Genomic DNA, 18,276 nt, shown 5'->3' with positions numbered 1-18,276 from the left:
CAACCCCCAGGAAATGAGTTTGGTGGAAGTGGGTCGTTCAGTTGTCGCTGCCAATACAGGTCCGTTCAGATGTAATAGTGGTCGCCATTGCCTGTAAGAGGAAGCCCCCTCCGGTTGGGAGCCCCCTCGCAGTATTGGTCTGAGAGATGAGTCCTGTGAAGCGCTGCTCTGGAGCACCAGTTTGGTCTCCATTTCCCTGTTCTGAGTTTTCGGTATTTGACGGCTCCTCGATTCACAGAACTGAAATACTTTGCGTTCTTTCGTCATATCTACAATACTTACTAAGTGGCCTCGTGATCGGATAAAGTTGCGCTTTTGCCTTAATTGCCTACATATTTTTTTATTATTTATTTATATAGCACCATTGATTCCATGGTGTTTTACATGAGAAAGGGTTACATACAAGTTACAGATATCACTTACAGTAAACAAACCAACAATGACAGACTGATACAGAGGGGCGAGGACCCTGCCCTTGCGGGAAGGAGACAGTAGGTCGAGGGTTGCTGTAGCTCCGATGGTGTTGAGGTGGCCGTGTGGTCTTTACAGGCTGTAAGCTTTCCTGAAGAGGTGGGTTTCAGGTTTCTTTGGAAGGGTTCAAATGTGGTGGATAACCGGACGTGTTGGGGCACTGAATTCCAGAGGATGGGGGATATTCGGGAGTAGTCTTGGAGGCGATTGGGTGAGGAGCAAATAAGTGTGGAGGAGAGGAGGAGGTCTAGGGAGGACCGGAGATTACGTGTGAGAAGCTATTCAGAGATTAGTTTGGAAACATACGTAGGAGAAAGGTTATGGATGGCTTTGTAGGTCAGTGTTAGTAATTTAAACTGGATTTGCTGGTAAATTGGGAGGCAGTGAAGGGATTTGCAAAGAGGTGAAGCAGGAGAGTCGCGAGGATAGAGATTAATTAGTCCAGCAGCAGAGTTAAGGACGGACTGGAGGGGTGCTAGAGTGTTAGAAGGTAGGCCACAAAGGAGGATGTTGCGGTAGTCGAGGCGGGAGATGATTAGGGCATGCACAAGCATTTTGGTAGAGTGTGGGTTGAGGAAAGGACGGATTTTGGAGATATTTTTGAGCTGGAGGTGGCGAGAGCTTGGATGTGCGGTTTGCAGGACAGGGCAGAGTCAAGGGTTACTCCGAGGCAGCGGATTTTGGGGACAGGGGAAAGTGTGATTTCATTTATTGTGATAGATAGATCAGGTAGGGAAGATGTGCGAGATGGAGGAAAGATAATTAATTCTGATTTTTCCACATTGAGCTTGAGGAAGCGAGAGGAGAAGGAGGATATGGCTGATAGACACTCTGGGATTCTGGAGAGCAGAGAGGTGACATCTGGGCCAGAGAGGTAGATCTGAGTGTCATTGGCATATAGATGGTACTGGAAGCCATAGGACTTTGAGTTGTCCCAGGCCAAGTATATAGATTGAGAAGAGTAAGGGTCCTAGGACAGAGCCTTGAGGGACACCAACAGAGAGGGGGCGAGATGAAGAAATAGTATGGGAGTGGGAGACGCTGAATGTGCGGTTGGAAAGGTACGAGGAGATCCAAGATGGGGCAAGGTCTTTTACACCAAAGGAAGAGACGATCTGTAGTAGGAGGCAGTGGTCAACTGTGTCGAAGGCAGAGGACAGGTCTATGAGGAGGAGGAGTATAGAGAATTGGCTGTTAGCTTTGGCTGTAAGTCGTTAGTAATTTTGGTCAGGGCAGTCTCAGTGGAATGGTGGGGACGGAAGCCAGATTATAAGCTGTCGGAGAGCAAGTTAGATGCAAAGTGAGAGGAAAGTTGAGCATGAACGTGCTGCTCAAGGAGTATGGGAGCAAAGATATGGGGCGATAGCTGGACATAGCGCTTGGGTCAAGGGATGGCTTTTTGAGGATAGGTGTGATTGTGGCATGTTTGAAAGCAGAGGGGAAGGTCCCAGAAGTTAGTGAAAGGTTGAAGAGATGGGTTAGGGATGGGATTAGTGTGGTGGTGAGGTTGGGGAGGAGGTGGGATGGGGTCAAGTGCACAAGTGGTGAGCTGTGATTTGGAGAGAAGATGAGTAAGCTGTCCTTCAGTGATATTGGATAGGGAAGTTATGGGGGTAGGACATTGGTCTGGCATACAAAGACTTGCCTTGTTTGGTCGATCTTATTTTTGAAGTGTGTGGCAAAGTCCTCAGCAGAGATGAGGGAGGTTGGAGGGGGCAGTGGTGGGCAGAGGAGGGAGTTAAAGATGTTGAACAACTGTTTGGGGTTGTGGGATAAGGAAGATACGAGGGTTGTGAAGTAGGCCTGTTTAGCAGAGGTGAGAGCTGATTTGAGTGTTGCTTGTTTGAGTGCAGTGAAATCATCTTGCGAATGCGTTATCTTCCAACGCTGTTCTGCAATTCTGGACACTTGCTGAAGCTTTTTGGTGATGTTATTGTGCCAGGGTTGTCTATTGAATTGTCGCACTCTGCTATGCATGACAGGGGCGACCGAGTCGATGGCTGAAGAGAGGGTGGCATTGTAGAAACTAGTGGCACTTTCTGTGTCGTGGAGTGGGGATATGGAGGACAGTGGCTGAATAGCCAGTGTGTGTGTGTGAGGGTCTAGGTGTGCGAGGTTCCTGCGTGGGTGCGCATGTTGCTGGACATGGGTGACCAGTGAGGAGAACTTGAGCAGATGGTTGTCGGGAGAGGGGAGGTTGTGAAGTTAGATAGGAAGCATAAACGGGTGAAGACCAGGTCTAATGTGTGGGTGGCTGAGGAGGACCACTGAGTAAGTCCAAAGATAAAGTAAGTGACAGGAGTTTGGAGGCTGCTGACTGGTGGGTGTCAATGGGGATGTTGAAGTCGCCCATGATGATGGTGGGAATGTCAGCAGACAGAAAGTGAAGAAGCCAGGTGGAGAATTGGTCAATAAAGGCAGTGGTCGGGCCTGGAGGTCTTTATATGATGGCCATTTGGAGGTTGTAGGGGGAGTAGATGTGGACATAGTGGACTTCGAAAGAAGGGAGGGTAGAGGTGGGATTGGGTTAAAGGTACAATTGGAAGAAAGGAGAAGGCCCACTCCTCCACCGTGTCTGTTGCCAGGGCTAGGAGTGTGGGTGAAGTGGAGGCCTAGGTAACATAGCACAGCAGGGGAGGGTGTCAGCCATGTTTCGGTGAGGCACAGGAAGGAAAGATTACAAGAGGTAAAGAGGTCGTGAATCATGTGGAGTTTATTGTGTCAAATTGTCAAACGTGAACTTTGCCTTTTAAAGAGCATTTCCTTAATGTTACATTTCCATATGGTAATGATGAGTCAGAAGTTGGTCGCAGCCAGAGAATCTCTTCTTGCTTGAGAAGCCTTTTGTGCCCTGCTAATAGGATATCACTTTTAAAGGGTTCCCCAGGCTTGGTCGTCACCGTCCTATCCCCATAATTAAAGGGGTTGTCCAGGACTTGACTTCAGTCACTGTATATGATTGGAGGGGGGGGGGGGGGGGGCAGTCATGTTTCTCGACAGGTTGAGAGTCATATTGTAATCCAGCATTTTCACCTCCATGGAGCCGACCTGCAGCACCAGACAGAATCTATGGGCAGGTGTGGCGCTGTTTCTGTTTAGAATCTTAGACAGCCCCTTTAATTAACTAGAGTGGAGAGGCACTTTAAGGGAGAACTACTTTCCTGCCATAGGTGATTCATACAAGTGATACTTGTGAAGTTATTCAGGAGTTCCTCCCATATCTCCTTTCTTCCTCCCATGTGCAGATTAATATCCTTCCTTATCTTTTTCTCTCTGATCTTCTCTCTGTGACCTCTTGCTTCACAATCTTTCACGATCCACCTGGTTTCTGGATCTGGGCTGCTGCTCTTAGGCTGTGAAGAGCACGTTATCTCCTCCATCTCCAATAATGTACATGAAAAGTGCAGTCACTACTGATCCTGAGCTACATCCTGTATTATACTACAGAGCTGCACTCACTATTCTGCTGGTGCAGTCACTGTGTACATACATTACATTACTGATCCTGAGCTACATCCTGTATTATACTACAGAGCTGCACTCACTATTCTGCTGGTGCAGTCACTGTGTACATACATTACTGATCCTGAGTTACATCCTGTATTATACCCCAGAGCTGCACTCACTATTCTGCTGGTGCAGTCACTGTGTACATACATTACATTACTGATCCTGAGTTACATCCTGTATTATACTCCAGAGCTGCACTCACTATTCTGCTGGTGCAGTCACTGTGTACATACATTACTGATCCTGAGTTACATCCTGTATTATACCCCAGAGCTGCACTCACTATTCTGCTGGTGCAGTCACTGTGTACATACATTACATTACTGATCCTGAGTTACATCCTGTATTATACCCCAGAGCTGCACTCACTATTCTGCTGGTGCAGTCACTGTATACATACATTACTGATCCTGAGTTACATCCTGTATTATACTCCAGAGCTGCACTCACTATTCTGCTGGTGCAATCACTGTGTACATACATTACATTACTGATCTTGAGTTACATCCTGTATTATACCCCAGAGCTGCACTCACTATTCTGCTGGTGCAGTCACTGTGTACATACATTACATTACTGATCCTGAGTTACATCCTGTATTATACCCCAGAGCTGCACTCACTATTCTGCTGGTGCAGTCACTGTGTACATACATTACATTACTGATCCTGAGTTACATCCTGTATTATACTCCAGAGCTGCACTCACTATTCTGCTGGTGCCGTCACTGTGTACATACATTGCATTACTGATCCTGAGTTACATCCTGTATTATACTCCAGAGCTGCACTCACTATTCTGCTGGTGCAGTCACTGTGTACATACATTACATTACTGATCCTGAGTTACATCCTGTATTATACCCCAGAGCTGCACTCACTATTCTGCTGGTGCAGTCACTGTGTACATACATTACATTACTGATCCTGAGTTACATCCTGTATTATACCCCAGAGCTGCACTCACTATTCTGCTGGTGCAGTCACTGTAATAATAATAATAATAATAATTTTTATTTATATAGCGCCAACATATTCCGCAGCGCTTTACAAATTATAGAGGGGACTTGTACATACAATAGACATTACAGCATAACAGAAATACAGTTCAAAACAGATACCAAGAGGAGTGAGGGCCCTGCTCGTAAGCTTACATACTATGAGGAAAAGGGGAGACACGAGAGGTGGATGGTAACAATTGCTATAGTTATTCGGACCAGCCATAGTGTAAGGCTTGGGTGTTCATGTAAAGCTGCATGAACCAGTTAATTAATTTTTTTTTTTTTTTTTAATATAGGCCACACAGGGATCGTTAGGTTAATGCATTGAGGCGGTAGGCCAGTCTGAACAAATGAGTTTTTATGTATACTGATCCTGAGTTACATCCTGTATTATACTCCAGAGCTGCACTCACTATTCTGCTGGTGCCGTCACTGTGTACATACATTGCATTACTGATCCTGAGTTACATCCTGTATTATACTCCAGAGCTGCACTCACTATTCTGCTGGTGCCGTCACTGTGTACATACATTGCATTACTGATCCTGAGTTACATCCTGTATTATACTCCAGAGCTGCACTCACTATTCTGCTGGTGCAGTCACTGTGTACATACATTACATTACTGATCCTGAGTTACATCCTGTATTATACTCCAGAGCTGCACTCACTATTCTGCTGGTGCAGTCACTGTGTACATACATTACATTACTGATCCTGAGTTACATCCTGTATTATACCCCAGAGCTGCACTCACTATTCTGCTGGTGCAGTCACTGTGTACATACATTACATTACTGATCCTGAGTTACATCCTGTATTATACCCCAGAGCTGCACTCACTATTCTGCAGGTGCAGTCACTGTGTACATACATTACATTACTGATCCTGAGTTACATCCTGTATTATACTCCAGAGCTGCACTCACTATTCTGCTGGTGCAGTCACTGTGTACATACATTACATTACTGATCCTGAGTTACATCCTGTATTATACTCCAGAGCTGCACTCACTATTCTGCTGGTGCAGTCACTGTGTACATACATTACATTACTGATCCTGAGTTACATCCTGTATTATACTCCAGAGCTGCGCTCACTATTCTGCTGGTGCAGTCACTGTGTACATACATTACTGATCCTCAGTTACATCCTGTATTATACCCCAGAGCTGCACTCACTATTCTGCTGGTGCAGTCACTGTGTACATACATTACATTACTGATCCTGAGTTACCTCCTGTATTATACCCCAGAGCTGCACTCACTATTCTTGTGCAGTCCCTGCATACATTATGGTCTGTTCTGCAGGTTGCACCTTGCGGCTCTGTGTGAGCAGAGTTGGTGCCGTCTATAGGACCACCCAGCCATCCCCTGTGTGCTGTGGGGTAACCATGCTGTGGCCCCCTACGCCCGGCTTGGCTGGGGGTGCTGTGCCTTGTGGTTCCTCCATTGTGCTCTGTGCACACCCCGGGGTGGCTCGGTGCAGCACTTCTCCTCCGGAGCGCTGTCGTTCCGGCCTCTTTACCTCGCTGACTGATGCAGGGGAAACTCTCATGTTGGGTAAACACTTTTTTTTTTATGCAGATCCAAAGCGATTTGTTACCTTTTTTTATTTGTGCAAATCCCTGCTAATCCTCCGGTTGTTTGTCCACCACGGCTTTTTGCATGCGCTCTAAAATTTAAAACAAATAAATAAATAAAATATATTTATAGTCTGTCCTACCGTTTTGTGTATGCAGCTCCTTTGCAGAACTATGTCTTTTTTTTTTTTCTTCTATTAGCATGCCCTTGACTTGTTTGTTTGCGGTATATTTGTCCTCCGTTCCCGACTTATGATGCATGTATGGTGCGGAGGTGCGTATGGGATTAATTGTGCGAGGTAATGGGTGACACGTGAGAAATGTGCAGATGGAAGCGCGCTCATGTGTGTAATGACCGACGCCATGGCTCCTGCTGGCTACATAGGGGGCCGCTGCTGGCCACAGAGGGGGCCGCTGCTGGGAGGGGCTGTGCTTTTGCTACAGAGCAAGGACATACATCAATGAAAATGAGTCCTATGGCAAACGGTAGCCCCCCATTGTAGTGCTGGGTAACACCAGCTATGACCAAGATGTCCTTCTTTGTTTGCCCACCTTGATCTTTGTGCTGATTGCTTCCCCTCTAAGAATCTTGATCAAGCATAACTGCAGTGTAAAGCACGGTGGAGGGGTATGGGTTGCACTGAGAAGCAGTTGGCCCTATTTCGGGGCACACCAAAACTTCCCTGTAGTCACTGCTCATGGCTGAGTAGTAATAGAGCAAAGCTGGAGTATAAAGCATGAGGGTGAGGCCAGATCCCTGGCTTCTGATAGGACAGCCTATTATAGACTATGAATGATTTCTATAGAGAAACGAACCAGTTGTAGTTTAAGGACACAGCTGCATTTACTATTAACATTGCCCCGGTGCCAGTCAGGGTATGTTCGTTCCCCAGATAGAATTAACTGCTGTTTTCCCCATTATTTTTGCACTTTCTCTATAAGAATCTGTTTTGCAGCAAGCCGTAAAGTGAGCTGGTGTCCCACGATCTTGTAACCCTGACATCTAGTGGCCAATGTGAAAACTGCAGTATTTTGCCATCCCTGGTGCTAACACAATGGCTGGTCTGCACTAAGGCCCCCCCGACTTCTGAGACTACAGACCCTTTATCTCTGGAGCACCCTTTTTTTTGGTGATGCATTGTGGGATTGCACAATATCCCGTACACCATAGGTAAATTCTGTGCGCCCGGGGACGGATATGGAAATATGTCCCGGCCTCTTGGTATCGAGTGCCGGCTAAATCCAGGGATTGCACGTTTTCATATCGAACCCGTAAGCAAATTTATGATCCTGATTGTGCGCCGCGGGAGATGATGCGGGGGGAGGGGGGGCAGGATTAAAGGGCACCACACCCTGAAATGCATCACTACATTGTCACTGCAGAATGGTTGCTCAGGACATCGGGAAAGCTGGGTGACCTCGTATGTCTGCCCTTAACATTTCAACTGGGAAGTCACCGTCTTTCCAAGGCTGATGAATAGTTCATTGTATTCAGTTATTGACCGCCCCCTGCTTGTTCAGTGACTGCACCGTATTTATGTGTCGCCCATCCTCTCCATGTAGGGAACACGGTGAGCAACCTGATCATGATCCTCCCTCCCATCTGCGGAGCTATACAGACGGTTAATGACAAGCTGGAGACCAGGTACCTGATGGCCTTCCTGGGTTTAGCAGGTGAGTAGCCCGGAATGCTGTAGGACTACAGCTCCCAGCATAGCCTTCAATTTTCATACGCAAGATCATACACATTCACTTCTTGACTGCACCTCCCTACATCAAGAGTGGGGATCAAGAGACCACCATGCACCGCTTATCTCAGGCCAATGTTTATGAAGATTGTGCACCAGACTTATAATTGTTGCTTTCCTCTGTGTTATGCAGCGGTTGGGATGGGATCCTGGTTCTTCCACATGACGCTGCAGTACGAGATGCAGGTAAGAAAGATCTACTGCTGTAAAAGATGCCATCCCATAATACAGGGGCAAGATACACTATAGAGAGAGCCAACCCCACCTGACATATGCCTTGTGGATAAGGGCAGCATTATAGTAGTTATATTCTTGTAGATAGGAGCAGTATTATAGTAGTTCTATTCTTGTACATAGGGGCAGTATTATAGTAGTTATATTCTTGTACATAGGGGCAGTATTATAGTAGTTATATTCTTGTAGATAGGAGCAGTATTATAGTAGTTATATTCTTGTACATAGAGGCAGTATTATAGTAGTTATATTCTTGTAGATAGGAGCAGTATTATAGTAGTTATATTCCTGTACATAGGAGCAGTATTATAGTAGTTATATTCTTGTACATAGGGAGCAGTATTATAGTAGCTATATTCTTGTACATAGGGGCAGTATTATAGTAGTTATATTCTTGTACATAGGAGCAGTATTATAGTAGTTATATTCTTGTACATAGGGGGCAGTATTATAGTAGTTATATTCTTGTACATAGGGGGCAGTATTATAGTAGTTATATTCTTGTACATAGGGGGCAGTATTATAGTAGTTATATTCTTGTACATAGGGGGCAGTATTATAGTAGTTATATTCTTGTACATAGGAGCAGTATTATAGTAGTTATATTCTTGTACATAGGGGGCAGTATTATAGTAGTTATATTCTTGTACATAGGGGGCAGTATTATAGTAGTTATATTCTTGTACATAGGGGGCAGTATTATAGTAGTTATATTCTTGTACATAGGGGCAGTATTATAGTAGTTATATTCTTGTACATAGGAGCAGTATTATAGTAGTTATATTCTTGTACATAGGGGCAGTATTATAGTAGTTATATTCTTGTACATAGGGGGCAGTATTATAGTAGTTATATTCTTGTACATAGGGGGCAGTATTATAGTAGTTATATTCTTGTACATAGGGGGCAGTATTATAGTAGTTATATTCTTGTACATAGGGGGCAGTATTATAGTAGTTATATTCTTGTACATAGGAGTAGTATTATAGGAGTTATATTCTTGTATATAGGGTCAGTATTATAGGAGTTATATTCTTGTACATAGGGGGCAGTATTATAGTAGTTATATTCTTGCACATAGGGGGCAGTATTATAGTAGTTATATTCTTGTACATAGGAGCAGTATTATAGTAGTTATATTCTTGTACATAGGGGGCAGTATTATAGTAGTTATATTCTTGTACATAGGGGGCAGTATTATAGTAGTTATATTCTTGTACATAGGGGGCAGTATTATAGTAGTTATATTCTTGTACATAGGAGCAGTATTATAGGAGTTATATTCTTGTACATAGGGGGCAGTATTATAGTAGTTATATTCTTGTACATAGGGGGCAGTATTATAGTAGTTATATTCTTGTACATAGGGGGCAGTATTATAGTAGTTATATTCTTGTACATAGGAGCAGTATTATAGTAGTTATATTCTTGTACATAGGGGGCAGTATTATAGTAGTTATATTCTTGCACATAGGGGGCAGTATTATAGTAGTTATATTCTTGCACATAGGGGGCAGTATTATAGTAGTTATAACTACTATAATACTGCCCCTATGTACAAGAATATATTTCTCCTTCGCCTCATTGGGGGACACAGACCGTGGGTGTATGCTGCTGCCAATAGGAGGCTGACACTAAGTGATACAAAAAAAAGTTCTCTCCTCCCCTGCAGTATACACCCTCCTGCTGGCTCTCGGCTCCTCCCCTGCAGTATACACCCTCCTGCTGGCTCTCGGCTCCTCCCCTGCAGTATACACCCTCCTGCTGGCTCTCGGCTCCTCCCCTGCAGTACACACCCTCCTGCTGGCTCTCAGCTCCTCCCCTGCAGTATACACCCTCCTGCCGGCTCTCAGCTCCTCCCCTGCAGTATACACCCTCCTGCTGGCTCTCAGCTCCTCCCCTGCAGTATACACCTCCTGCTGGCTCTCGGCTCCTCCCCTGCAGTATACACCCTCCTGCTGGCTCTCGGCTCCTCCCCTGCAGTATACACCCTCCTGCTGGCTCTCGGCTCCTCCCCTGCAGTACACACCCTCCTGCTGGCTCTCGGCTCCTCCCCTGCAGTATACACCCTCCTGCTGGCTCTCGGCTCCTCCCCTGCAGTATACACCCTCCTGCTGGCTCTCGGCTCCTCCCCTGCAGTATACACCCTCCTGCTGGCTCTCGGCTCCTCCCCTGCAGTATACACCCTCCTGCTGGCTCTCGGCTCCTCCCCTGCAGTATACACCCTCCTGCTGGCTCTCGGCTCCTCCCCTGCAGTATACACCCTCCTGCTGGCTCTCGGCTCCTCCCCTGCAGTATACACCCTCCTGCTGGCTCTCGGCTCCTCCCCTGCAGTATACACCCTCCTGCTGGCTCCCGGCTCCTCCCCTGCAGTATACACCCTCCTGCTGGCTCTCGGCTCCTCTCCTGCAGTATACACCTCCTGCTGGCTCTCGGCTCCTCCCCTGCAGTATACACCCTCCTGTTGGCTCTCGGCTCCTCCCCTGCAGTATACACCCTCCTGCTGGCTCTCGGCTCCTCCCCTGCAGTATACACCCTCCTGCTGGCTCTCGGCTCCTCCCCTGCAGTATACACCCTCCTGCTGGCTCTCGGCTCCTCCCCTGCAGTATACACCCTCCTGCTGGCTCTCGGCTCCTCCCCTGCAGTATACACCCTCCTGCTGGCTCCCGGCTCCTCCCCTGCAGTATACACCCTCCTGCTGGCTCTCGGCTCCTCTCCTGCAGTATACACCTCCTGCTGGCTCTCGGCTCCTCCCCTGCAGTATACACCCTCCTGTTGGCTCCCGGCTCCTCCCCTGCAGTATACACCCTCCTGCTGGCTCTCGGCTCCTCCCCTGCAGTATACACCCTCCTGCTGGCTCTCGGCTCCTCCCCTGCAGTATACACCCTCCTGCTGGCTCTCGGCTCCTCTCCTGCAGTATACACCCTCCTGCTGGCTCTCGGCTCCTCCCCTGCAGTATACACCCTCCTGCTGGCTCTCGGCTCCTCTCCTGCAGTATACACCCTCCTGCTGGCTCTCGGCTCCTCTCCTGCAGTATACACCCTCCTGCTGGCTCCCGGCTCCTCCCCTGCAGTATACACCTCCTGCTGGCTCTCGGCTCCTCTCCTGCAGTATACACCCTCCTGCTGGCTCTCGGCTCCTCCCCTGCAGTATACACCCTCCTGCTGGCTCCCGGCTCCTCCCCTGCAGTATACACCCTCCTGCTGGCTCTCGGCTCCTCCCCTGCAGTATACACCCTCCTGCTGGCTCTCGGCTCCTCCCCTGCAGTATACACCCTCCTGCTGGCTCTCGGCTCCTCCCCTGCAGTATACACCTCCTGCTGGCTCTCGGCTCCTCCCCTGCAGTATACACCCTCCTGCTGGCTCTCGGCTCCTCCCCTGCAGTATACACCCTCCTGCTGGCTCTCAGCTCCTCCCCTGCAGTATACACCCTCCTGCTGGCTCTCGGCTCCTCCCCTGCAGTATACACCCTCCCCTGCAGTATACACCCTCCTGCTGGCTCTCGGCTCCTCCCCTGCAGTATACGCCCTCCTGCTGGCTCTCAGCTCCTCCCCTGCAGTATACACCCTCCTGCTGGCTCTCGGCTCCTCCCCTGCAGTATACACCCTCCTGCTGGCTCTCAGCTAACCAGTTCTTGCTTAGTGTCTGTAGGAGGCACATGGGTCTGGTTCAGACCCCAACGTTTTTATTTTATCGTTTTAATTTTCTGTAAATTTTTATTTTTTAATTAACGGAGTGAAGGGGGCGACGGTTCCTTTCAAGGTTCCGATCTCCCTCGAACCATCAACAGGCGAGCACAGCGAGTATACCTCCCCGTACCTCTCCTGCGACGTGGGACGCCATGCCTGAGCTCACTTCAGGGGCGACGGTTCCTTCGAGTCCCGATCTCCCCACACCAGCAGCAGGCGACCACATGGAGTGTCACCCCCATGTATCCTCTCCTGGAGCCAGGCCTAATGCCGGACAACTGGCCCTGTCCACCCGGACTGAGCTCCGTGGCTGTACAGAGGCCCCTCTCTATGGCGTCCGAGCAGCCCCCACTGTCCCACCACTGTGAAGGCGGATGGCACAAGGAGGCGGACGGATCCTCTCCACCTCCCTAACAAACGGATGATGGATTGAGGCTTATCCCTGCACCGTCCACGCTGCACAGAACAGCGCTGAAACCCACATCCGCGGCGGCTCCATGCCGGGACGCGCACCAATGGTGAGTGGATCCATCTTCAGTGGGATATCCACATGCTGACAGGCAGCCTCAGCCACTTCCCTGTGGCCCACCTCTCTGAGGTAACGCTCTGGATGGCTGCAAAAATTTAGCCCCCGGCTTCGGCCGATTTGTAGGCCGCATCCTGGAAGTCTTGCCTTGAACGACCCACTGGTGACTTCCGCCGGCTACAGAAATTTAGGCCCCGGCTTAGGCCTATTCAACATCGTGTCTGTGGCTCCGCCCCCCAAATTGGCGCTTCTCGCTCTCTGCGAGGTTTTATCAACTCTGCAGCTCCCGGTGGCCATCTTGGTCCACCCGGCCAGCTCACACTGGGGTGACAGTATTTTTGCATTAAAGGGGCACATCGACTCTATAAAGGTGCATGTCTCAGTACCCGGGTAAGGAAGTACCTGGTCTTAAAGGCACATGACCAGTATTTCCTGGTCTTAAAGGCATATGGCCAGGATTCCCTGGTCTTAAAGGCGCATGACCAGTATTCCCTGGTCTTAAAGGCACATGACCAGTATTTCCTGGTCTTAAAGGCACGTGACCAGTATTCCCAGTATTCCCAGTCTTAAAGGCGCGTGACCAGTATTCCTTGGTATTAAAGGTGCATGACCAGTATTCCCAGTCTTAAAGGCGCGTGACCAGTATTCTCTGGTCTTAAAGGTGCATGACCAGTATTCCCTGGTCTTAAAGGTGCATGACCAGTATTCCCTGGTCTTAAAGGTGCATGACCAGTATTCCCTGGTCTTAAAGGTGCATGACCAGTATTCCCTGGTCTTAAAGGCGCATGGCCAGTATTCCCTGGTCTTAAAGGCGCATGGCCAGTATTCCCTGGTCTTAAAGGCGCATGGCCAGTATTCCCTGGTCTTAAAGGCGCATGGCCAGTATTCCCTGGTCTTAAAGGCGCATGGCCAGTATTCCCTGGTCTTAAAGGCGCATGGCCAGTATTCCCTGGTCTTAAAGGCGCATGGCCAGTATTCCCTGGTCTTAAAGGCGCATAACCAGTATTCTCTGGTCTTAAAGGCGCATGGCCAGTATTCTCTGGTCTTAAAGGCGCATGGCCAGTATTCTCTGGTCTTAAAGGCGCATGGCCAGTATTCTCTGGTCTTAAAGGCGCATGGCCAGTATTCTCTGGTCTTAAAGGCGTATGGCCAGTATTCTCTGGTCTTAAAGGCGTATGGCCAGTATTCTCTGGTCTTAAAGGGGCATGGCCAGTATTTCCTGGTCCTAAAGGCGTATGACCAGTATTTCCTGGTCTTAAAGGCGCTTGATCAGTCCGAGGAGCCCTCCGCCGCCGACCCCAGCTTTATCCTCTAGTTCCCCTCAGTGGACTTCTTCACTGACCAATCCATGGTTCTCTGATCAAGAGATTGAATCCCTCTGTGTACCCTCTGTGTTTGGAGTGCTCGTAGGACCAATATACATGGTCCCTATCCTACATGGGAGCCGTCGGCTAGCAGGGGCCGCAAGTATTCTAGAAACGTGCAGGCATCTAGAAACATACAGGCATCTAGAAAACGGAAGTTTTTCGTTTCCTGCTCCCTCACCAATGATTTGATGACAACAAGGCTCTGAATATGGCTTGGATATTGCCTGAGCTTGCCAGAGCTTCAGAGACTAAACTCCCTCGAGAGCATTTGCCATTCAATTCGGATAAGCGATTCACTGGACAGAAGCCTCTACGTGGGATGCCATGCCTGGCCTGTTTTTTAAGGGCGACGGGTCCTTTAAAGGGCACCGATCTCCCCACACCATCAACAGACGAGCACACGGAGTGTCGTCTCCATGTTTCCTCTTCTGCATCCAGGCCTAACGCCAGACAACCTGTCCTGTCCACCTGGAGACCTGAACTCTGTGGACATATAGAGGCACCCTTTTTGGCGTACGAGCTCCCCCCTCTGCATCACCACTATTTAGTGGATGATGCAAGAAGGCGGACAATTCCTCTCCACTTCCCTGTTAAGAGGTTGATGGATCGAGGGTGCCTAATTTTTATCTCTGCACCGTGAAAAGAGGAGATGGCAAGAGACTATGACCTGCTGGATGCAGCCGCACATTCTGCCATGGGGCAGATTAACCGGGTAGAATCTCCTGTGGTATTCCTACCAGTATCCCTACCTGATGGGTCATCAATTAAAAATACCACGGACTGTCAGATAGCAAATCTGGTTCGTTCCGTATTGCGGCTTCGAGTCCAGCGCTCTATCCTCCCTAGCGGCCGCATGGATTGCTAGAGCAACGGTCTCCTGGCTGGAGACCTTAACTACCTTGATTCACACCAGTAACAACTGGCCAATCAAATCCTTTGAGCGGGAGTCTGACAAAGGATTGTATAAGGATTGTCCAGCACAGTCTAGATCTAAGGGATCTTGGTTCCAAACAGGGGAACGAAAAGTAAGATCGACCCTGGACCTCAAACTTCTAACAACCTTTGACATGGTCCTCCTTCTTTGGATGGAGTCCCTCCGCTCAGCCATTACTTCAACAGAAAAAGGTGCAGTTTCCGGCATCCATCGATATTCGGGTTGCTTACCCTCTGCAAAAATTCCTTCGCCTTTCCATTCGTCAACAGCATTTTCAAGTCACAACCTTGTCCTTCGGCCTTGCTTCCGCACCCAGAGTGTTCGCCCGGGTCATGGCGGATGTCATGTTTCTCTTGCACTCTAGAGGCGTGCTCATCCTGCCCTGTTTGGTCTGTCTAGCCGCCCTTCCAGGACTACGCTGAGTCGTCTATATCTCTTGCGATACCTTCTCTCCTGGGCTGGCAGCTACACTTAGACAAGTTCTTCTCATTTCCAGCCCAGCAGATATCCTTTTTGAGGATGATCCTGCACACTTCTAGAAGGATGGTAATTCTTCCTCGAGACAAGGTCATGGCCCTTCAACAGGGAGCTCGCGCAAGGAGAGTTCTGAGGGCTTGATTACTCACCCCCTCATTTCATTCGATTTGCTAAGAGAGTTCTGAGGAAAAATGGTGACGACAATGGAAGCGGTTTCCTTCGCTCCGCTCGTTTTCAGCAAGTCAAACAGACTTTCAGACAATAGTCTCTGAGCTCCTTCTTCATCCAGGGCCTTTCTCCCGGTTCAATGGTTATTAGTAACTTCCAATGCCAGTCTTCTTCTCCCCATCATTGTTCTGGAGATCCAAACGGTAGTCTTACAGCAGGTCCACTGCCTTCTGGCGGGTCTCCCTATCCGAATTCAATTGGATAATGCCACGGCGGTGCCTTACGTCAGTCATCTAGCAGGTACCCACGGTCAGGCGCCATGACCGAGGTACATCACTTTCTCTGATGGGCCGAAGTCTATTATTCGGTGATCTCGGCAGTATTTATCCCAGAAGTAGAACTCTGAACGGCAAACAAATTCAGCCATCAGGGTTCCGCCTCAAGTCAGTGGGAACTTCTCCCCGAAGTCTTCCATCAGATCTGTCCTTACTGGAGCTCTCCAGTTGTAGGTGGGATGACATCCAGACTGAAGGCCAATGTACTCGAGTTCGTGGTTCGGCCTCGAGATCCAAGAGCCATCGCTCTCCATGCTCTGGTTCTGCCGTGGTACCAGTTTCCATAACTCCCCTTCCACTACTTCCGAAAGCCTTTCGGAAGCAGAAAGGGGCCCCAGTGATCCTCAGAGATCCGCACTGACCACGTCCGTTTTGTTTGCGGAGCTAGTATCTTCTCGCCTTATCGCAGCACAACCGCAAGTAGGGACTTTCTCACAGGGAGTTTTCACACGTAGTTCTTCCTTATCGCATACCGTTAGATCATTGGGACCTTATTATTCCTAGGAGCCTTACAGTAGGCTCCTTTTTCAGCTGGGCAGACTTTACTATCAAGGAAAGTCGTCCCGTTCTCCTCTGCGATATTCTCACTCTGACGAGTCTTCGGAGCTAGCTTCTCTGCTCTTTCAGACTTTTTTCCCTTATTACCTTCGAGGCAAGGTTGTCCTCAGGCCATCCCCATCCCTTGTTACCAAGGTGGTACTGTATTACCACTGTTATGAGGGCATAGTTCTTCCCTCATCTCTTTTGGCTCCAGTCCACAAAATGGAATAAGATCCCCCATATTCTGGACGAAGTGAGTGCTCTGAGTAGGTACGTCTTTAGGACGGCGTCCTTCTGAAGGTTGGACGTTTTATTTGGGCTTCCTGACGGTAGAGGAAGGCTTCCTGACATTTTCAGGAAGGGTTTAGCGGTTTCATCGACCATGATAACATGTTGAATTCTTTTCACCATCCAGGAGTCCTTCCGTGCTAGATGTCAGCCTATCTCCCTGTCTATCAAGGGTTCTAGGTACCAGGCGTCAGCAAGGCACGCCTGCAAGCTTTCGGATTCGTCCAGTCCGCATGCATTCTTGAAGCACTATAATTCCCACACTTCCACAGATGTGAGTCTGGGCAGGCGGACTCTGGAGGCCGCGGTGGCGCACTTGTAAGTAGCGGTTACACAGGGCCTGATCTATTGTTGTCCCCACCCAGGGACTGCTTTGGGACGTCCCACGGTCTGTGTCCCCCAATGAGGCGAAGGAGAAATAGGGATTTTTGTGTACTCACCGTAAAATCCTTTTCTCCGAGCCATTCATTGGGGGACACAGCTCCCACCCTGTTATTAGCTTATGATTGTTTTTTATAATCTGACATGCTATACTCTCATATATAATATGACATGCTATACGCTCATATATTGTTATTGATCTCCTACTGCTTTTGCACCGAACTGGTTAGCTGAGAGCCAGCAGGAGGGTGTATACTGCAGGGGAGGAGCTAACTTTTTTTGTATCACTTAGTGTCAGCCTCCTATTGGCAGCAGCATACACCACGGTCTGTGTCCCCCAATGAATGGCTCGGAGAAAAGGATTTTACGGTGAGTACACAAAAATCCCTATTTTTGTACATAGAGGCAGTATTATAGTAGTTATATTCTTGTACAGAGGAGCAGTATTATAGCAGTTATATTCTTGTGCATAGGGGCAGTATTATAGTAGTTATATTCTTGTGCATAGGAGCAGTATTATAGTAGTTATATTCTTGTGCATAGGAGCAGTATTATAGTAGTTATATTCTTGTGCATAGGAGCAGTATTATAGTAGTTATATTCTTGTGCATAGGAGCAGTATTATAGTAGTTATATTCTTGTGCATAGGGGCAGTATTATAGTAGTTATATTCTTGTGCATAGGGGCAGTATTATAGTAGTTATATTCTTGTACATAGGGGCAGTATTATAGTAGTTATATTCTTGTGCATAGGAGCAGTATTATAGTAGTTATATTCTTGTGCATAGGAGCAGTATTATAGTAGTTATATTCTTGTGCATAGGGGCAGTATTATAGTAGTTATATTCTTGTGCATAGGGGCAGTATTATAGTAGTTATATTCTTGTACATAGGGGCAGTATTATAGTAGTTATATTCTTGTGCGTAGGGGCAGTATTATAGTAGTTATATTCTTGTGCATAGGAGCAGTATTATAGTAGTTATATTCTTGTGCATAGGGGCAGTATTATAGTAGTTATATTCTTG

General features: G+C 48.1%; 1 protein-coding gene across 2 annotated transcripts in view; it reads left to right on the top strand.

Annotated features, from left to right (window-relative positions):
• The window catches only part of ACER3 (alkaline ceramidase 3), a 193,844-nt gene that overhangs the window by 154,369 nt on the left and 21,199 nt on the right, over positions 1-18,276 (top strand). For both annotated transcript variants that reach the window (XM_069759376.1, XM_069759375.1), the window contains exons 2-3: positions 8,128-8,238; positions 8,446-8,498. In XM_069759376.1, the coding sequence (XP_069615477.1) occupies positions 8,151-8,238; positions 8,446-8,498 (141 nt within the window). In that variant the 5' untranslated portion in view covers positions 8,128-8,150. The remainder of the gene's footprint in view (positions 1-8,127; positions 8,239-8,445; positions 8,499-18,276) is intronic.

Source organism: Ranitomeya imitator, chromosome 3 (assembly GCF_032444005.1).
Source record: "Ranitomeya imitator isolate aRanImi1 chromosome 3, aRanImi1.pri, whole genome shotgun sequence".
Classification (NCBI taxonomy): Eukaryota; Metazoa; Chordata; class Amphibia; order Anura; family Dendrobatidae; genus Ranitomeya; species Ranitomeya imitator.
Note: the sequence above shows the minus strand (reverse complement) of the source record. Positions and strands in the feature narration are given on the sequence as shown.